The 21,569-nt window shown below is 39.8% G+C and overlaps 2 protein-coding genes across 4 annotated transcripts; one reads left to right on the top strand and one right to left on the bottom strand.

Annotated features, from left to right (window-relative positions):
* Positions 1-734: 734 nt before the first annotated feature.
* Positions 735-21,316, top strand: armc1 (armadillo repeat containing 1). 3 transcript variants are annotated; one of them, XM_042510191.1, is made up of 7 exons: positions 735-976; positions 11,970-12,181; positions 12,908-12,999; positions 15,220-15,412; positions 16,641-16,757; positions 18,318-18,392; positions 19,037-21,316. In XM_042510191.1, the coding sequence occupies exons 2-7, from the start codon at positions 12,020-12,022 to the stop codon at positions 19,226-19,228; spliced, it is 831 nt and encodes a 276-aa protein (XP_042366125.1). In that variant the 5' UTR covers positions 735-976; positions 11,970-12,019; the 3' UTR covers positions 19,229-21,316. The 3 variants fall into 3 exon arrangements, with proteins under 3 accessions (XP_042366125.1, XP_042366124.1, XP_042366123.1); XM_042510190.1 differs by lacking the exon at positions 735-976 and adding an exon at positions 10,416-10,609 and having other exon boundaries at positions 11,973-12,181; XM_042510189.1 differs by lacking the exon at positions 735-976 and adding an exon at positions 10,416-10,609.
* On the bottom strand, positions 2,795-10,061 carry mtfr1 (mitochondrial fission regulator 1). The gene is made up of 8 exons (XM_042510187.1): positions 10,007-10,061; positions 8,763-8,871; positions 8,026-8,124; positions 7,135-7,268; positions 6,168-6,403; positions 5,238-5,517; positions 4,967-5,147; positions 2,795-4,211 (listed from the first exon to the last, which is right to left on the bottom strand). Exons 2-8 carry the CDS (start codon positions 8,796-8,798, stop codon positions 4,164-4,166), a joined length of 1,014 nt encoding a protein of 337 aa, XP_042366121.1. The 5' UTR covers positions 8,799-8,871; positions 10,007-10,061; the 3' UTR covers positions 2,795-4,163.
* Positions 21,317-21,569: the final 253 nt, after the last annotated feature.

Raw genomic sequence — 21,569 nt, 5'->3', positions numbered from 1 at the left:
AATGTTAAAAATCAGTCACTTAAATAATGGAAAACACATTTTTGTGAGCACTAATTTGGCATTATAGTTGCATTGACCTGTGTTTTTTTGGACAAGTTACACTTACAATTTGGATGATTATTGTGAGATATTATGCTGCTTTTTGTTTAATTGACATTTTTAAGGTGAAAACATTGTAAAAAGTCAGTTTTCCATGTCTTTTTAAAGGCTCAGTGTGTGGGATTTAGGGATATCTATTGGCATCAATGTTGTATAGAGTTCAACTGTCTTTACTTGTTTAGAAACACCTGAAAATAAGAATTGTTTTGTTTTTGTTACCTTAGAATTAGTAGTTTTTATCTACATATGGAGTAGATCCTCTTCCATGGGGTCCACCATATTTTTCATTACAATTGCCCAGAACAGACAAAACCAACACTGGCTCTAGATAGGGCCATTCATGCTTTTGTAGCTTTCCTATATGCTTGGCTCATGTAGAAGTTTCATTTCTGCAACCTTACCTGTAGATGCCACGAAATCCCACACACTGGAATTTTAATAGAAAGCAGTGTAGATGTTCTAGAAATACTGTGAAAGTATGAAAACACTCAGTCAACAGAGAAACGCACAGTCTGTATTCAGAAACTGTGCCTTTAAAGAAGCCTGTCAGAGCCATGAATGCGTCACCTGACCTGGCACCTCAGGATCTTCTCATTAAAGGCAGGTGTGTGAAATGAGTCAACAGGGAAGACACTGAAGAGGACGCAGTCTTCAGCTGATTTTTGCTCAAATCTCAGCTTTGTTTAATACATCCAGTTTTGGTTTTTGCCCCATTGATTTTAACTTTGTTTTTGAATAGGCCTGTTTTCTTTTGGGGCATTTTGATTTTGTTTGAACAAGACAATCTGGCAAATGAGTTCAACACCGACACAGCAGCTCTCCTAACATCCTGCAATTAATGGACACCTCAGGAACCCAGGATCATCAAACAAAGACAGTGAGTAAGCAAATACACTGAGTTGGTCGTATCTCATGGTGTCTGTGTAGCTATTTCAAGCTTATTTAGAGCCGCCATGAATTCTGTGAAGTTGTGATGTCAGAAATATACTATACAGACGGTTTCAAGCTTCAAACGTGGATTGATAGTCTTATTGGTTCCTTTTGTACATCTCGTTGGAGTTATTTGCAGTTTAGGTGAATTACATCAGCGGACTCAGAAATACTTCATTGATCCCCGGGGGAAATTATTCAGTAAAAATAAGTACAAGTAGTACATAAATCTAAAAAATATACATGTAAAAATAGAAATACAATAAAAGTACACAATTAGCAGAGTATATAAATATTTGAATATGTAAAAGTATGTGCAGTATGTGCAGTATGCTGAGTATGCATGTAAAAATATAAATGTAAGCAATACAGTAAGAGACAATTAATACTAATATGTGAACATTTATATTATAATACGGATAATGTGCTGAGTGTGTAAAGTGTGTAAAATACAAAACTGTGCCTTATGCTACAATGCAATGTAAAAAACTAGTACGTAAGTTGAAAATATAAAAATGTGTCTGAGAGGAAGCAAACATGGATCCAAGCGTTTGGTGTATTTGCGAAACCTTGGATGGTGAAGGAATGGCCTGCCTTATTCTGCCTTACTCTGCCTCTTTTTTGTGATCAGCTGTTTTTTTTTTTTTATTTTAATTTTCAGTGTGTATACAACTTAATTAAAGTATCATTTCAACAATATAAAATAAAAACAAATTTGCAAACGGTTGCCTAGCAGTGCAATTCCCGCCTGAATACAGGTGTATTCAGACAGACATTATGAGGGAAATTAAGTGTTTTTTTTAACATTAAAGCATATAAATATGTTCCAGTAAAAAACCCTTAATGTAAGTATGAACCTGAAAGTGAGCTTAATATAGGACCTTTAAGAAAATCTCCCGTATCCCCTTCAGTGCTCCAAACTTCCCTCATCTGAGTCGCACTGCTCTAGTCAACATTTATAGAAATAATATGAAGTAAATCAATGATAATGTCTCCTTTAACCCTCTGAAACCTGGTTTTACATCACTTTTCTCGTACTGCGGTCAAACACATTCACAAGTATTTAGATCTTCCAAACATGAACAAACTGGTCTGCTTTCTTTTGAAAACATAAAACAAAATTAATTTTAAAAATTAAATTAAAATTAATTTTTAAGAAGCCAAGGAAAAAAATACCTAAAAACCTGCATTTATAATTATAATTAATTCATTTTGTATATTAATGTACAATTAAATATAGTTGTATATTTAACATTATTAATTTTGGTTTTAAGATGTTGGGTTTCTTTTAGTGTCTTTAATGGACAGGAAAGTTTGAGAGTGAAAGGGGGAGAGAGGGGATGATGTGTAGCAGTGAGGCTGGAATCGAACCCACAACCGCTGCAGTGAGGATGCAGCCTCTGTATGTGGGGTGCTGCTCTGTCCACTGAGCCACCAGGCACCTCTGTTTAACATTATCTTTCTACAGAATTATTAATTGTAAGTGCTTTTTTCATGTCATTTTCCTTTTTTCTAATTTTCAGGATATTTTCTTTTGCTTTTTATTTTCCTGCAAATTTTTGCATCATTTCCCCTGAAGTTGTTCATTGCCCTTTACTTAAGGGTTTGAAAGATATCAAGCCAATTTGCTCAGGTCTTGAAGGATTAAATTATGTTGCAATTTATCAATCTTTCACTGATCCTTACCATTTTGGAGCAATTTAATATGAGGGCGGGTTCTGTTCATGAGGTTAAAACTCACAAGAAACATACACAACAGTCAGTCAGGACAGAACATAAACTTTTATTTAGAGATTTGTCAAATTAACAGTTTTTATGGAAGACAACTCTTCTACAAAATGCCTACTGACGCACCCAGTCCACCTTCCCTTATAAAACTGTAATACTAGCAGAGTTGACTTGAAGCAGCAACTACGCTGGCATGATGAACAGAAGTGGAAACAATGTGCAATCAGTCACTTTGAGCTCAAAACAAAACACGACCTTGAGGAGTCGGCATGTATTTCCAAACTGAGGCATTAAAATGTGATGATTACTGGCACAAAAACGTTTTTACCTTTAAAATACTGATAACAGAAGGTACATTAGGGACCATAACTAATGTGTGTTTTTAATATAGAGTTAACTACGAACAATAGTGTTTCTTTACTGATGATGTGGAAATGTCAGTCTTAAGCTGCTGGAAAGCTCTTTCTGATAAGAGGCAAATCTCATCAAAAAAAAAAAAAAAAAAGACAAAGCAACAAAACATTGCACATGTGCCTACATGTACCGCGTCTGTTTTCCTCACTTTCTGCATCATCCGAAATTTGAAACAGAAAAGAGATATAAAAAGATATTTGGCTTTGAAAGGCAGAATCTCGCAGATCATCACTGGAACGTCTTTGGCTCTAGGATCGTACTACAGAGAGAAAAAAGTTCAACTAAAACTAGGATGCACATATTTGAACCAGCAAAACACATAAAAGTCCCGGCAAGACTGGCAACCGGGACGCAACTTCACAGGTTCAACAGGTAAAGTACTGACTCGTTTAAAAGTTACCAAGAATCAATAACGGAAAAATCTACGGCATAATTACCGGTGTTAAAACCTTAATTATCTACTTAAACCACAACATAAATAGGCTCCCAATCATAAATTAGTCTATCATACATGTATAAACAATACAGCATAATATTCCACGAGTGCTCCCTTTCTCCTGTGATAGAAGAACTCTTCAGCTTTCACAGACCCCGTAAAAATGAGGAATGCAACATGACCAACTTATGTTACGTGCAACAAGTTTTACAAAAACCTAAATATGATTGAGCAATAAAACTAATAACCTTTTTTTTCGATTCTGTAGTGTTGCCTTTTACACTTTCACTCGGGATCAGAAAACTATTCAACACAAGACATTCAGTTAAACAAAAATAAATCATGATCGTAAAACAGAGGGCTAATATTATAAGTTAGAAAAGTGCAAAAGCAGATGGTCAAGATGACTATCGGATACAACACTATGAGATGACCGAGACCTTCAGCAGACTGTGATCCCCTTCAGTCAGAATCCCTCCATCCTCCACAGAAACAGCTGATACTAAAAGGTTGATAAGGCACTTCAAAGTGTCCGCAGCACATGTGGACCTCGAGTTCAGAGGAACTTCCTTTTTCCAGTTGATTTTAGCATGTGCTGCCCAAACTGTGAGAACAGACAGAAGACAGAATTAAGTACACAAAAGGCCCTACAAACACCTAAAGATGAGCTCAGTCAAGTAAAAAAAACACTTAAAGGAATACTTCACCAACAAAATGACAATTCTTATATCAAATTATTATTATTGAATTTGTGAGGAAAATTGTTTTTCTCATACGCCTCTGTGGCAAATAAAGAATCCCAAAATAGTTAACACTCTTGGTTTACCAACAGAGGAAGGAAATATCTGGTATTTTTTGGCTGGTTTTCTGAGCGATTTTGTGTTTCTCAATCTGCTTGGATGCCCATAATGACGAGTTTAAGTAGTTTATTAAATTATCTAACAAAAAAAAAGATGTTGCCAAATATTTTGAGATTTTACAATGCAACGTCATTGTAATTCATAAAATCCTACTTTTCAGACTTTAAGACTTTTCAAAGATTCATTTCAGTCAATTTAATACCAATTAAGGCCTTGTTTTTAGATGAATGAATTCAATGCCTTTTAAGACTTTTTAAGGATCTGCAGGAACCCTGAATTGATACACAAATGGTCATTTTGTGGATGATGCATTCCTTTATCATGGTGATATTTGCATTCATATCTACAAACAGACGACAGTCTATTGAAGCTGAAAATCAAAGCAGATTGTTTTTCGTGATTGTGTCTGCAGTTGGTCCGCTGAGGACACAGTAATGTCTGACTCTGGCGTCTGTGGCTTGTTTTAGATAACAGCGATGAGCACAGCGACATCTCTCACCAAAGGGGTTTCAGTTCGAGGTTTCACTTCTTCAACGGGAAGTCTGAAATCTTCCCTGTCGCCTTGTTCGCTGTCATGTCGATAGCGATGGGCAAACTTGCGTTTCAGGGCCTCGGCGATGAGGGCCGCAGCATCTACAGGCTCACCGGACTTCACTTTGGCTTCAACTTCCGCCGGACGACTGTGAAACGTACAGTTAACCAGAGCAATTACAAACGATTAGTATTTGATTATTTATGAGGCTTGTCTGACTTGTTAAGTAGAGGTTTACCTTTTGACTGATCGCAGCTTGACTTTGCTCATGTCTTTCAGGACATCGAGCATGTTGGGGATCTCTGCTGGCTTTGAATCCAAAACTGTCTGGCTGTTCGTCCTCTTCCCTCTGCGCTCCTTTATCAAGTCAATGGCAGAAAATGTCCGCTGAAGACCTAAGGGTAGCGGTGGAAGAGGAGGAGGAGGAGGAGGAGGAGGAGGTGGTGGCGGGGGGAGGGCCCGGGGAGGCTCGATGTCCTGGGGTGGAGGGGGAGGAGGAGGTGTCCCTGTGGTAGCAGCTGAGGGAAACAAAGCAAAGAGAAATCTGAAAGCTGTGTGACATGAAACGCTGCTGCCATCTGAAGGAAATGATAAAGTACTACAGTGGACAAACAGAAACAAATCACTCAGGGGTGTCAAACTCATTTTAGTCTGGGGGCCACATACAGCCCAATATGATGCAAAGTGGGCCGGACCAGTAAGACCATCACATATTTTACAGTTTAACAAACTGTGATGTAGTAAAAATACTTGATTTTCAGTGTGGGTGTACTTTGAGATGTCCTGAACTCAAATATTGCAGTTATTGTCAGGAATTTTCGAGCAATTTATTCTTTAATTTAATTTGATTTTTAAGCAGGACATTTACTTTGGAATATTTCTACATTTATGCAATAACAACACTTGATTTTTATGTCTGTATACAGTCAGAGATGTCCTAAAATGAAATGTACCAGCCATTACCAGGAGTTATCTATTCCACTTTCACTTCCAGCAACATTTTCCTCACAATTTAGTGGTATTTACTTTTTACTTTTACTGTCTAAGATAAAATCGGTCTAGTATTAATGACTTTCAGAGGGCCGGATTGGACCCTTTGGTGGGCCACATGTTTGACACCCCTGATTTACACAATACAGAAAGAGATAAGACTGTTTTTCAGAGATACCTGGCTGTGTGCTCTTTTCCTGAGCCAATACGATTTGTGCAATCTGAGCTCTGAGTTTGGCGAGTTCTGTCTCCAGTGCGCTGATTTTCTGAATGGCCTCATCGTTGGCGACCGTTGGCCCCTGGGGGTCCGGAGTCCCCTGGTGCAGGCTTGGTAGTGACCTCTGGCGGGTTAAAGTTTTTCTCTGAGGATGAGGCTGACGGGCTCGGAACACCAGTCCCGGTGGGATCGCTGACCTGTTTCAAAAAGGCAGAATCACCTTTTTTCTAGATGCTACTTACAGGAACAAGTACGTTCTTAAGGCTTTTGCACGCTGAGTCTGTTTTTTTCCTGATGGACACTTAACACACTGAGTCGGGTGCATTTTATTGTTCTATACGTTGTAAAAATTTGCAATACAAGACACATTTCCTCCCTTGCTTCTCTCCGCTGAAGGTACCTCTCTGTCTCTCTCTTCGCGTCTTTCATTTGTCCCTGTGACTGCATGAAGGGGCTGAGCTGTCCTCCTCTGTCTCCACACTTTCACTTTCTCTGCCTGTGTGCTTCCATATTCACGTCCTCGTCATCGTCCTCCACCTAAATATCACTGACTGGCCTGTTAAAAATATCTATCTGAGTTATGAAATGATACTTTGCTCTCCGCTCCTTTCTCTCGTCACTGATGTGTCCTGCTGCTGTATTGTCTTCACTGATTCTTGGTCAAACGACTCTCTAAATGCTTTTGACAGATGCAAAAAATGCAGAAAATCCAACCTGTTCCAAAAACGTTACTGATGGCTGAAAGTTTCAGAGCCAGCGTGCAAATGCGATTGACACAACGTGAGGTTGGATTTATTTCTAGATGTGTGACAACATCAGATGCAAAAAAACCCCCAAAACCCGAACAAAACAGACTCAGTGTGCAAACACCTCTATACAAGAAACTGCGAGAAGATTTTTAGGCGACAGGCGACCATCCCGCTCTCACCTCGGTTGGCCAAACGGGTCTTCGTCGTCATCGTCATCTCTGTCGATCCAACCAACATCAGCCAGAGAAGCCACCAAACCATTCTGCCTCCTGGAGCCAATTAGGACACCAGCGTCCTCACTGTACGGATATAACTGTCAGAAAGAAAACACACGTGCTTAACATTTGGAGAAACAAGTCAGAAAAACATGCCAGAGGAGAGCACACAGCAGTACACACTACAACACTGAATTTCAAGGTCTTTTTAATGGAGGTAACAAAGTAAAAATAGGAAATAAGAGCAGTTCAGAGGGAGGAGGTGTAGGTGAGGTCTATAGACTTTTAATGAAAGCTTCAGGTGGGTTAGCAGGTAGCTCAGTAGGTCTTTAATCAGCTCAAGGTTGTTGCTCAGCAAACTGACCTAAAGCAGACATACTGCATTCCTCAGAGCGAGGGAGGGTAGCTGGAGACAGACGAAAAGAAGAGAAGAGAAAGCACAAGGATGAAAGAGACAGAAAAGTCCAGAAAAACAATTCAGTTTTTTAAGTGTCATGCGGCTGAACTGAAGTATCTCAAAAGTGGATTTGTTAACAGTTTAAAAACTTCTGAACACACAGTCAGTGCTCCGGGGATAAGAAATCACTGTTTATGTTTATCTCTTATCTCTGTTTATGGTTCAGAAATGAAACAGTCAGACAGTTTGAGGTAAGCGAAAGCTGGAAGAGGGTGTGTGATTTGTTGTCACGTGACTGTGACTCCAGCAGCCAGTAGAGACGGACAAAAAGGCAGAAGAGGAGACCGCGCTATATCAAATGTGACAACGTGCCATTATCTTAAAATGCAATACTACATTTTAAAGTCTGTGAAATGACCCAACACTAAAACGTTTTAACCATGGTAACCTTCCCTCACCTGAAAATGAACCCTGGGGCAGGGTTTAAGAGGAAGAGTAGAAGCTATTCTCCTCACAATACTTCTCGAGGACCCATAGGGCTTGTCTGATCCAAAAGCCTGCAAAACAGAAGATGAAAAACCTCATTTATATCACCAATGAAAGAAAAAATAATGTGCCATGTCCTGACATTACAGTTAATATATCAATTAACTAAATGCAGTCGACACAAGCTGCATTCTGGAGGTGTAAATCACAAGTTTCACTACGATTTGACACATTGTGATATTTGCTAATATCACAAAGTCTGCAACAATGATTTTGATGTGAGACGATATCAGTAACATTCATTATTGCCTTTTTCTCGGCTGCTTGCCATTGTTTGCATGGTACTATGTTGCTAGCATTGTTTGAATGTTTGGGAGGAAGGTGTGCAGACTATATGTAATGTATTATAATATGTTATCAAATTGCACCAACAATGTCGGATTGTTGATCTTTGAAACAATATATTGATCCAGATTGATGTAGCGTCACAGCCCTAGTGCACTCCAGTGAAAAGATCCACTAGTCTAAGTCTTGTACTTGTCACATCTTGCCATCTGAGACCTTAACAATGGGCTTTTAGATGAGAGCCAGACAAAGGCGCGGTGGTGATTTTGTGTGTGTGACTACAAAATCACATTTTGAAATATATGGAAATAGTGAGTTCAGCAGAAACTTATTGAGTCAGACATCAAAACAAACAGTCACATACCAGGTCCATTTCAATCCGTGTGTTCTCTTTACTCATTTCTGTTGATGTGTTTCACAAGGGCAGATGGACACATGCCCCCACCCCAAGGGCATCATTACCAAACGCTCATCTAGAGGAAACACAGAAGTGAGAAATCTAGGTTGAATTACCTCAAACACTTTAAAAGCTTACAACTTAAAACAAAGACTAGCTTCTTTTGCTTATGCAATGTTTGGCTGTCTTAAGATGCTCCAGTACAATTGATACACATTCTGTGTCAGCCTTTCCTCGTATTGGCAGATTTTATTTATTTATTATTAGATAATAATAATAATAATAATAATAATAATAATAATAATAATAATAATAATAATAGTATCTTTATTTATATTCAAAGAGACTGGACAAACAGGGAAAACAGACGTAAACATAATAATAGTAATATCTATATTGATAGAATTAAGTATGATCAAGACAGAATAAAATTAGTTAAAAGGTAAATTAAAAGACAAATTAAAATAAATGAGTTAAAATAACGAAATTACATTGCTTTAAATGAATAATAATTTTTTCAATCAATTTTCCTAACAAGTGGGGCATGTACCACAACTGTCAAAGTGGACATAAAATAAATAAAAGTTAGAGCATGTTTGTTTACATGGATAACATAAAAACAGTTGAAAACTTTTTTTTTATTGTGTTTTTATTATAGAAAAACATAACGTTACAGGATGATAGAGTCGAGGCTTCGTATCTAACGTATAAATAGCCAAAAAAATCAACATCAAAAGCAGCACAGTAACAGGTGTATAGTAAACTTTAGTTGATTATGGCTTAGTTTATGTATTTTCTTTTTTTTTTTTTGACTCAGATGCTGTAACATAAGACTGCAATGCCCCCTGAAAGCATCTTTCTGTCAAGACAATCATGGAAACAAACGTTTTCGAGCTAACCTTTACTGCTGATTATTGTTTTTAAAGTTCAATACTTTACAAAAGAAACGTGTAAAAGTAAGTCAGTCGCACTTCTGTGACAGATGTTAGCAGCTTTGCTAATCCAAATTAAACCGGTGAATCTTAACTTTAGCGGGCAGAGTGGCTAACTGCTAACGAGGATAGCAGGCCAACTTTAACAACCGCTGACACATTTAGTAGGATTTTCTTGAAGACAGGTACAATCCTACTAACCTCTTACGTGTCGATAATGTGTGACATTACATTTATACTCAATGATCGGTTGTGTGTATGACTTTGAAAACAACTTACCGAGACTGACGTTAGCAGAAAACTTTTTCCACCTTGTCAACGGACGGACTCCTACTGCAGTAATGTTGGGAATACATGTTCAGCCAATGGGATTATAGGGATTACTGTAGGTAGGTTGTGGCCATGGAATGCCACCATTGGTTATTTACCTTGGTTGACAGGCATACTCACCAATTAGCTTTCACCTTTAAAATAAAACGATCTAATGATTGGGTCTTACATCCGTCAATCAAACTATAGTATCCAATCATGTTCCACAAGACGTGTGTATGTTCGTTATGTTTCCCTACATTTGCCGGCGGAGATGTATCCGCTTTAAACTGCCGGGATATACGGTCTATGGCTGGGACGCGTATGGAAAACTGGGATGTCTCCATCTATAAAACAGGTGCACCCATTGATGTGCCACAAAACCCAAACACTGTGCACAGCTGCTAGCTAAAGGACCATAGTAAAGAAAGAGGCGCAGGCCTAGCGTTTGTGAGAATATTTCGTTACAGTTTTAATGGTGGCATCGGAAGTTTTTGTTCCGTCGTTTTGGCATCTGTTGTAACTGAATTCGACGGGTGTTGTCTCATGGTTTCACCAAAAACTGACAAAAAGGTGAGATATTATAGTCAAGTAACGTTAGCTAGCCTAGCTTAGCAGCCGGATAGCCGCTGTACTACAGGGCGTGTTTTGAGGTGAGGTTGGGGGTCGAAGAAAGTGTCTTTGGCAAAAGCGAGTATTAGTATTTTGTCTTACTGAATTAACATTACTGTATTAGCAGTAAAGCATGGAATAGAACCGCATTAGTTAAAAAGCTGCCTGTCAAAGCACGCTAAGATATAATGTTATGTACTTTCATGTAATAACCACAATGTTATCAGTAAAATCGATAACTCTATGAGAGTTATTAATCTGTCAGTTTGCGTAGCACCATATTTCAGAGACTGTATCTGATAAAAAGCCACAGCAGCTCCAACAAATCAGTTAAACGTAATGGGATACTTGTAAAAGTTGGAAGTGTATGCCACTGACACTCATTTTGCAAAGTGTAGTATTATTACGCACTAAATCACTCAACAAAATAGCAGATACACAACAACAACAACAACAACAACAACAGGAAAATAGCTTTTGAGATTTTCTTTGTTATATCTATAAAACAAATTTGGGTAAGTGTTGCAACAATTAGAACCACTGATAAACTTGACCATTGTTCTGCAGAAAATTATCTGTCAGCAACTTCTGACAATTATTGATACGTTTAATGAAGAGATATTCACTGGTTCCAGCTTCTCAAATACAAAGGTTTGCTCCTTTTCTTTGTCCTATATTGATATAAATTGAATACATTTTGTTTTATTTTTCTTAAAGTTAGTCATCACAGAAATAAGCAATTTGAAAATGTCACCTTGGACTCTGGGAAATTGATATTGCCATTTTTATCTTAGTCATTTTCAGAAAATTTGTAGTCCTATTGCCCATTTAAGAGAATAGGACTACAAAATAATTCATTACAAATTCAGTCATTCATACATTATCTGTAACCACTTACGCCGTTAAGGGTTGCGGCTGAATTTGAGCCTATCCCAGCACACATTGGGCAAGAGGTGAGATGCAAAAGTCACCAGACTATCACAGGGTTAACACATAGAGACAGACAACCATTTAAAGCTCACATTCAAACCTACAACCAATTCAAAATCACTAGTTAACCTAACCTGCATGTCTTTGGACGGTGGGAGGAAGCACGAGAGCCAAGAGAAAACCCACACTGACACAGGGAGAACATGCAAACTCCAGACAGGCCCATGGTTTCAAACCCAGAGCCCGAGAAGACAGTGCTAACCACTACACCACTGTGTTGTTACATGTAGATTTAGAAAACCTACAGGTCAGTTGATAATGATATAATTTACCGCAGTCTCAATTTGTATAATTCAAGCTCCCTGATTTACCTCATTCTCTTTTTTTCCAGTAGATTGAAGAGGTTGGTTTGATGTGCGTGGCATCAAGACAAGAGGCACCATGAGTGCGGAGCTGGATGCACTGACCGTGGTGAACCAGCTGCGAGATCTTGCTGCAGACCCTCTGAACAGAAGAGCCATAGTAGAAGACCAAGGCTGTCTGCCAGGTCTCATCCTTTTCTTGGACCACCCCAACCCACAGGTCGTCTACTCGGCCCTACTGGTAAGCAGCGTCCGTTGATTTACATTTTCTTTTCACACACACATACAGAACATTACATGACAGATAGTTATTGTTATATTAAAGAAAACTATAAGGTGACTTCATAGGTCTGATTTATGCAGTAAATCCATACAAAGACAGAAATGAATTATTTAAACATCCTAGTTGACATATCTACAGCAGCTCTTCAATTAGTCTCCGTTGAATAACCAGCTGGGCTCCCTACTGGTTCTGTAATTCAGGTGTTTTCTATTCATGTCATATTTCACCACCCATGTTGTCCAGCAATGCCAAAGCTGGTTTCAGTGATCGTCTGAAGGCCATTTCTCCATCCTCGGTTTCTCAGCACAAATATGAAGGCTTTAAAACAGCTACATGTTTGAAACTGCTGTGCAAATAGTGACATCTTCTGTCTGTTTTGTGGTGTAAACACAACACAACACAGAGTCTTGATATAGCAACCTCTTCCCACTCCCCTCCGTACAGTACACGACTTGTATTGTGAGTACACATTTAAGTGCCTTTATGTAACAGTTGCTCCTTGACAGAAACCCGTGAAGTGTAAACACGGGGTCAGTGCATGTGTATTTATTTTGGTTATGTAATTTTTCACCATTGCACATGCTCACCCATTCTAAAAGCTCTCTCGCTCTCTCTCTTATGATATCACAAAAGGTCTGTCAGCTTTTAGCAGCAGAGAGATAACGCTTGCCCTTGTCCTTGCAGGCCGTGCGCTACCTGGCAGAATGTCGAGCCAACAGGGAGAAGATGAAGGGCGAGCTGGGCATGATGCTGAGCTTGCAGAACGTCATGCAGAAGCAAGTCCCTGTCACCACCTCATCATACACACACACATACACACACACACACACACACACACACACACACACACACTTACACACACACACACGCTCACTGTGCACTTTCTTTACGTAAAACCTTAACCTAGGATTTCTTTTGTTTTGCATGGACAATGTGTGCCACTCTGCAAATTTTCCAGGCAGGATGATGTCCTTCCATTTGCCCTGTCAAGATGAATGTGATTAAAGTTGAATTAGAAGAGGGTGCTAAACGGTTAAACTGCTGTTTCTGCATCTTACAGATTTTAATTCATCCTGCCATCTCTCGATTTCTTGATGAGTCCACTTGTGTGTTTTTACTGATGTGTGTGTATATTTGAGCTTGTTTTGTCATGGAGTTAGCAGTATGTTTTGCAGAGGTGACTCATTTTGCACATATGGTATATATGTTAGGCAGATTTATATGGTGCTTGCTATCATTTGTAAGATTTTCTAGAAGCACTGTACCCAGTTTATTCTTCGATTTTCCAAAAGAGCATGATGAAAACACACAGGGCATCCTTATAGAGTTGTATGCACGTCCTGTTTAAGGAGGTGTTGTGCTCCAGATAGCCGTCTCACCCGAGGATCTGTGGCAGTTTTGTTAAGTGGCTGCTGGTCATCATCAGCACCCTGATAGGAATAGACCTATGTTCAAGTGGCCGGCTGTAGCTTGCAGCCGCCCCCCCCGCCCCCCACCCCTCCGCTCTTCCTGCGGCAAAGCTCTCGCTTGCCCTGGAGTAAGCCAGTCACTTTAGCTAGTCAGGCGTGGCATCATGAGGAGCCCTGCGGTTACAGCAGCAGCTTTCCCTGCTCGCCGTCCAGTCGATGTGACTTTGAGTAGAGGTCGATCATAGCTGGACAGAGTGGGAACACATGGCTGAGGGGAAGCGTCTAGCATAGTCGCACCAAACAGGTGTGAATAACATTTTTATTCCTTCAACACTTTTAAGATCTGACGCTCAAGAAGACGTTTCCTCATATTCCGTGCATGGAAGTGAAGATTAAATGAGTGAATCAGTTTGAGACAATGTTCGGTTTCTACAGAGTCAGAGTTGTGTTATACGGTGGTGAGGTGCACCAGGCGCCCAGAGGGAAGCCACACCAGACAGCTGATGTCGTATGTGGTAACTGTGGAAGGAGTGATGACTTGATGACATATAAAGTAGTGTAGCCTGCAGGTTTATTTCACGATCCCTCACAAAACATTCGCAACTGACCTCATGTGGCTTCTTCAAATAAAGCTGCTGCCCACTAAAATATTTTGCTCTTCTGGGGATTTTGTTTTTGCTAAACAGGCAGTAAAAACACGACTGAAGTGCAGAATAAGCTTAATTAGCTTGCATTTAAATCATAGAAAAAGAATGAGAGTAGAACAAACAGTCCTATTCAAATCAACATCGCAGGTCAGCGAATTGGCCATTTTTGAGTGCCATTGCCAGAGGTTAATCGATGCATGAAGATGCATCTGTAGTGCTCGCACTTGTTCCTCAGAGGCAGCTCCAGTAACATTACATCATGTTTCAACAAACATGCAAGTACTGGTGACAAAGGAAACCATCAAATATAGTAATATTTAGAATGAAAGTGCTTATTTGAAAACATCACTAAATGACTGATCACTAGAATTGAAAAACTAATGCTTTCGTTGAGTTCAGTGTCCTCTATCAATGTTTTTTGGTACATTAAATGGTTGTACAAAGAATGTTTGAGCAAGTCAAAGTATATCAGGTTTTCTAAATTTATTGAAAGGTTAGTTGGTGAGGTTTTGTCACTGCAGCACCCTGAACTGAGTTCAACATCTCCAGCAGCTTTAGACCAGGAAGGACAAGGTCAGATTCAGGCCACATTCATTGAAGCTTACAAAGGGGGTTTAATGAATACATTTTAAGTTTAGGTACGATTGATACTTTTTCTCTCCTACAGAAAGTCATGCAGGCATCATGATTTGTCTGCCTTTACATTGATATTTCTGTCTTGACTACAACAGAAATATCTTGGGGCAGTAATATAGCTATTTAAAGGTGCACAAGATAAATGTACCTTTTCTTGACATCAGTCATACCTACATTTAACTGCATTGCATCTTTAGTGTTGTTACAGATGTACTTACAAATAAAGTACTGACCACTTGTGTATACATAAACCATGCTTAACAAAATGTAAGTAATGTTTCTTTCTCTCTTTCTCTCACTAAAGGAGTACTTCACCTGGGGAGACAAAGCTGCTGGCCTCTGAGATCTATGAGATTTTGCAGTTAGCTGGTAAAGAAGAGGCTGAAAAGGCCGAAGCAGCGGCCGCCTCCTGCCAGCGTAAAGCCCAGTTCTTCTTGGGCTCCAACAACAAGAGGGCCAAAACTGTGGTGCTGCACATTGATGGACTGGATGATCCTGTGAGTCATCACACAGGGAGCTTAACACGACATACTGGCACTCATCTGTCATGCTCTGACACACCAAATGTCTGTTGATGCACAAAAATCTCTTTTTGGGGCTATCGTGCTTGCTGCTGTCATTATCACAGTGTTGTCAGTGCAGCTTAGCGGTGGCTCTCTGGCACAGGACAGGGGGGCGGAGGGGTCAGGTTGTAAATGTCAGCCATTGAACAGCAGGACGTTGAGATTGAACCTGAATGCTGCTCTGCAGGAAACTTGCACCTAGCCAGATTACATTACAGCAGACAGACGGCCTCTGGTGGGCTGCATCACTATCAGTACGGCACAAACACATAACACTGTGGCAGCTGGAAACCATAGACATGTACACTATATTTCTCAACAGAAGGTAGAAGAAGAAGATAGGTCAGTTTATTAGCCAGTTTTTAAACAAAAATTAAAAAACGAAATTACATTTGTCCTTGATCCTGTTACATCTTTGGAGTTGAAGGATGAGTTGATTATAATCAGCAGCTACTATGAAAATTCCATCCAGTTCCTTGGTGATGTTGCTGCTGATGGCATCATTCAATTTCTGCAGTGCACTTTTTGAATCTGCAGTCTTGTGTCCGTATGGCTCCCAACAAGGTCCACCCATCCAGTGCAATAGCTTGATGCTAGGGGTTAACCATGTCTCTGTGAAGATGTGCACAGAGCAGTCTCTGATTCATTGCTGAGTGAGTCTCAACTACATCTCATCCACTTTGTTCCCCTGCCTCGCCCTGATGCAGGCTCTCCTCCCTTTCTTCGTCTTTCGTTCTCGTTTCTCCCCTCTGGTCTGACTTGCCACTCGACATATTGGTGGAGATCCTCTCGTGGTCTGCTGCATTCAGTTGAAACCGCACACAACATTTCCACAATGTTAGAAGTGCTTCTCTATCATAGAAAAGTCGTGTTTCAGTAGAAAGGGCAATTGGTTTGAATAAATAGCAAAAAAGAGCAAAAAAGTAGCAAGGATTCAAGGAGCTACTGGGTGCTGCATTTACATGCGCTGCTGTCGTCAGCATGTTGTATGTAGCAATATAATGTTTTATGATATATTTTTATGGCCACATTTGACCTAAAGAAACTGTAGCTGCTTCTTCAGCATACACATGTTCAGTCGTATACTGTTTACTGTACTTATGCCCTTAACCCATGACACGTTTGTACTTATACCTTTCGTCTGTTTCCTGTCTGTTGTCAGACCCGAAGGAGCCTTTGCGAGGAGGCGTTGCTGAAGATTCGAGGGGTCATCAGCTTCACCTTCCAGATGGCTGTCAAGAGATGTGTTGTCAGGATCCGCTCCGACCTTAAAGCTGAGGTGAGTGTCTGTCCGGACACAGAAATGTATTGAAGGACCAAGGATTTAATTTCTGATAAAAAATACTTTACAGCTGTAATTTTTAGGCACGTCAGAAAACATTGATACACGTGAGTATTGCAGTATTATGTTTTGTGATACAACAGATTTTTAACTGATAGTTTACATGTAAAAAATTGTGGCAGCATTTCATTTTGTGTTAGCTTTAAGCCCCCCACTGAATGATCCTCCACCTTTGTAAACTATCTTCAGCCATTTGACTCTTCCACTGTAACAGATCGCTTGAGTAAACACAAAGAGCAAAGGTCTGTGAAACAGGCATGGTCACAGAGGGCACACGTTTGACCTAAAATTAGATTTTAAAAACTTGCAATACAACTCCTTGTTTACAGTATTGGCATGTATTTAATTGTAACCCCTGTATTGTGATACGTATTGTATCGCCACATTTTTGCCATGCTTGCCAATACACAATCCTAGTGATTTGGTCACTGCCAGTTGCTTATTTTATCATCTTTCTCTTCTTAGATTTTATGGGATAAACCTCTCTTTATTAATACCTTTCTTGACTGGTAACCATAGAAAACAGTTCAGTTGTTCAGTTACATGTCCTCAGTCCCTTTTATACTGCCTGTCCGAGGTGGCAGTGTCATGCTGTTATTCCACTGCACCACCCTTTATTAAAGGTACGATCGCAGAATGGGGGGACAAAGTTGTCTCATCTTTAGGCCGGCAAAGGAGTGCCGAATCAAGGTCTGTGTAAAAAGGTCAGCCAGCAGGAAGGGACTGGTGTTACATTTTAATGACGTTATGTATGCGACCCACTGCCAGGAGATTTATAAAGCAGCTAGCTGCAGTTAGTGGCTAAGTCAAAGAAGAAGAACAGCGGCCGTAAATGTCCACAATTTGGGAAAACAATGAAGACCGGAAGCTTCTTACCCTCCGAGCAGAAGAAGAGCTCAGCTGCCATATATAAGGGAAGTTAACCGATTGTTATTGCCATGTCATTCCATTGTTATTGTTTAGAAAACGCTGCCAACACCTTTGTTTTATATCAAACTAGATGCTGACGCTGTTGTGTTGCACATCACACCTCTTTTCCGGGGTGCTGACATGCTGTTTAAAATCAAACACTTGCGTGGTATAATGTTGCCGTTGTTTGATTCTGTATAAAAAATGTAAAGGACTTTGTGGTTGCTCTAGAGCATGGTCTGTTTATAAAAAGGGATCTTAAACTTGATACACTTAATGTATTTTTACTTGACATAATAACCTTTGAATTTATACAGCTTCTAATTGTTTGGATGTCTAGGGCATAAGTCTGATATTGGTCTTTGTACTAAAAACACCATAAGCAAAATCTGCGTGATATAAGAAAGCTAGCTAGCATATTATCAACCTGTGCTGAAAGCTACATTGTCATTATTTCTTCTTGTGTGCTTATGATAAATGATCAACACCAGTATTAAAGTTAACATTTAATTTACCAAAATATACGTTTCAGCTGAAGACAGAAATAAAAAGTACCACAAATGAAAACCAAGTGTTTTTCCCTCACAGGCGTTGGGCACAGCTATCAACTCCACCAAAGTAATGACGGCGCAGCAGGTGGTGAAGACAGATGATGGAGGAGAGGTAAGCACAGCTGAGAGACAGATGTGTGAGAAAGAAATTGGAAATTGGAAGATCTGTGTTGTTAACTTTAAATTAGCCTCATTTCCAGTTGATCAGCATGCCCACTGTATGTTGTGTGTATCTCTGTACAGGGAGTGTAGCCGCCCTTGCCTGTGGCTGAGACTTATTCACACTGACATGATTAGCTAGTCACATCTCTGCCTCAGCCTGTAGGCTAGTTTCTTTTTGCCAAACACATGACTGGTCCTGGTTGCACCTTTTTTTTACAGCAGTGTTACCAGTTTGCAGCTGAAACATAGTGAAGTTGAATTTAAAACTGTTTATAAAATGAGCCTCTAAAGTATTTGTTTTCCAATTTACCGTAAAGAAATGTTGCTCAAATGATAAGAAATCATTGCTACCTGTCATATGAATAGCCATATATAAAGTGGCCACCAGAGGGCAGACCTGGCTCAGTCATGTAATGTGACTCCATGTAATCATTATTTGACTTTGTACTCAAATAACTGTGCTTCATGTTAACCCTTAAATTTTATTAATTGGTTGTGTTTTTTTTAAAACAAATTGCATGCTTTTTGATAACATAAAGATGAAGTATTCTTTTTGCTGTTCATTTTAAAAAATGCTTTTCTGTCTTTGTGCAGCTGATGTTGCCATTCCAGGAGGGCTCTGTGGTGCAGGTCGAGGAGAACACAGACATCCCAGACTACCTGCCCGAGGAGGAGAGTCCGTCCCAGGAGCAGGACAAAGCTGTGACGCGCGTAGGCTCCATCACAGACGGCATGGGCTGGCTCAGCACGGCCGCCAACTTCCTGACACGCTCCTTTTACTGGTGACCACTTCCTGTGTTTCTCTCTCTCTTATCTCAAATTTCTCTCTAAAGTACCATCCAGCTGCAGCCTTAGCATCTCTCAGCCTTGCCCTGGACTAAAGCCCTGCCTCGCAGCCCTACACTAGTCTAGACACCCCCCTCTTTCCGCTAAGCACACAGAAAGCCGGCCACGTGTGTGCGACAAGTGCTGGACTGCCGAGTGGAACCTGCAATAACTTAAACTTGTGTATATATCGAGCTGCAAATCCCACTACTGGCTGTATGTGCACAACTATATACTAGCTGCATATGTATCTCACAAGATATAGCCAGAGGACTTCAGATCAGCCGAAACCAAATAGCATTCTGGAAATGTGTACCGTTGCGTTGACAGAGTTGACATGTGGCAGGCGTAGTGAATTATACTGAGGCTGATTTTAAGTACGTTGACAATTGGGAGTTACTTTTTTTGTGCATGATTTTTGGTTGCTTTCCTTCTGGTGTCTATTCTCAAATTATCTACTTTTTTCCATCTTTAATTTCCTAATTATTTTTTTCTTCCCCCTGCAGTTTTATTAGCATGCTATTTGTGCCAATCTTGCCTGATGCCTAGATCTGCGATTATTGTGTGTGCCTTTTTGACATTTTACTTTATTCTTCCATCATTCATTCAAATAATTTAAGAGCTCCGAGCATGTCATTTATAACGTTCCCAGGTGGCCCTTTAGCAGCATTAGCCGGCCTTCCTGAGCTTTTAGCTTATTGAGGGTCGTCTCTTCAGTAGAAATAGTAAACTAAACACCAGCAAGTGACCGCAGCCCATTCAGCTACATGCATTAGACTGTTGTATACTGAAAGAAGAACTTTTAGCTGATTAATATACCACGTCTCACTGCGTTAAGCTGGACTCCTCTGATGAAGCTATAACGCAGGAAAATCCAAAGGAGTTGTGCAGTGGCGAAAAGTTGACTGACAGCTCCTTGTGTTACTCGCACAGAGTTTAGGCTACCTCTGCTTTCAGCCGTCTGTCTCACATCAGCATTATGGTCTTCTGTAGTTTTAGTAAAACTCTGCATGTAGAAGACAAACCTGTTAGCTGCCTGCTTGTTAAACGCTTACCGGGTTACCTGGACTCCCACCCGACTTTTTTTTTTTTTTACAGTATTGTAGCTCCACCTGTTCAGTTTAGCCAGCAGTGTCCTTAAAGCAAAGATCATGTTGGTGCACGCTCACACACACATACAGTACAGAGGACTACTAATGCTGTCTCATGAACAGTAGTGGGATACTGGAACAAGGGTGTGGTTATGTACATTTTGTAAATGGTGCCTGATTCCCTCAAATCTCAGACCTTACATGTGAAGGAAAATTTCTGTTTTTGTAATACTGATTTGCATTTTAAGCCACAAAAAAAGCGTCAAATGCTAACGCTCTTTGTTCCTTTTCTTTAGCCTTTACAACCCCATGACTCACACCAGGTTTAATTATCATCTCCTGACTTGCGCGAGTGTCATTAATAATTATTATATACAATGCTGACCAGGCGACTTTTATTGTTCTGATGGTGCGGAGATGTCACAATTGGTTGAGGTCAAACAGATAGAGGAATGGCACAGAATGACCTGAATAATCTGAACTGATGGTGGCTCTTCTCTGGAAAAAGCAATAATAATTTTTTTGCATAAAATGTAGTTATCATAGATCAGCCTTCAAAATAACGTGTCTGAATAAAAGGTATTAGTTAAAAGTTAGGATTATCATCAGTATTAAAAATCTCTTCTTTATTTGTCCATTTTGCACAGAAGTAATCTCTAAGTTGCATCTTGTAATTTCATTTTTAATATTTGGTGTCAGCTCATACTGCAGAGAAATACTTGAACATTGTTTCTTAGAACTGTTCTTATGTGTTGATCAAAGTGTAAATTTCCCACAGCTGTTAGAATAACCACATCTCTAAAGGACAACATACCACAAACTAAGTCCTCAAACATGTAACTTCATGTGTACAGACTTCATGTGTCTGTCATCAAATGTAATATAATGTAACGCAGATCTTAAAACTGTAGATTCCCTTACACTGTTAATGCAAATGATGATAAACTTAAAATCATTATGTGTCTGATGCTGTTTATTTTAAGCAGATGTTGTGCAGCTGGTTATACCGAATATGATGAGATGGTCTTGACCTGTTATTTTCCAGTGTTGCACTCTCGTAGCATGTGCAGTGGTCACACCAGCAGACTTAACTTTGTCAAATCAAATTGCTGAAGGCAGCAACCATTCTTAGCCAAGAGAGAGGGGAAATTTGGTTTTCTTTATTGGTGCATAAGTGAGGTGCCCTAGGGCGATCCTGTGGCCTGCCCACC

The sequence above is a fragment of the Plectropomus leopardus genome, chromosome 21, assembly GCF_008729295.1.
Source record: "Plectropomus leopardus isolate mb chromosome 21, YSFRI_Pleo_2.0, whole genome shotgun sequence".
Lineage (NCBI taxonomy): Eukaryota > Metazoa > Chordata > Actinopteri > Perciformes > Serranidae > Plectropomus > Plectropomus leopardus.
This window is presented reverse-complemented; position numbering and strand designations above follow the sequence as displayed.

Coding starts and splice junctions, on each gene's coding strand:
- mtfr1 (XM_042510187.1), bottom strand. CDS start 8,798: ATGAGTAAAGAGAACACACGGATTGAAATGGACCTG. Junction 7,269..8,025: donor GCCCCAGGGTTCATTTTCAG/GTGAGGGAAGGT, acceptor TCTTTCTGACAG/TTATATCCGTACAGTGAGGA. Junction 4,212..4,966: donor CTCGAACTGAAACCCCTTTG/GTGAGAGATGTC, acceptor CTGTTCTCACAG/TTTGGGCAGCACATGCTAAA.
- armc1 (XM_042510191.1), top strand. CDS start 12,020: ATGAGTGCGGAGCTGGATGCACTGACCGTGGTGAACCAGCTGCGAGAT. Junction 12,182..12,907: donor TCGTCTACTCGGCCCTACTG/GTAAGCAGCGTC, acceptor TTGTCCTTGCAG/GCCGTGCGCTACCTGGCAGA. Junction 16,758..18,317: donor GCTCCGACCTTAAAGCTGAG/GTGAGTGTCTGT, acceptor TTTCCCTCACAG/GCGTTGGGCACAGCTATCAA.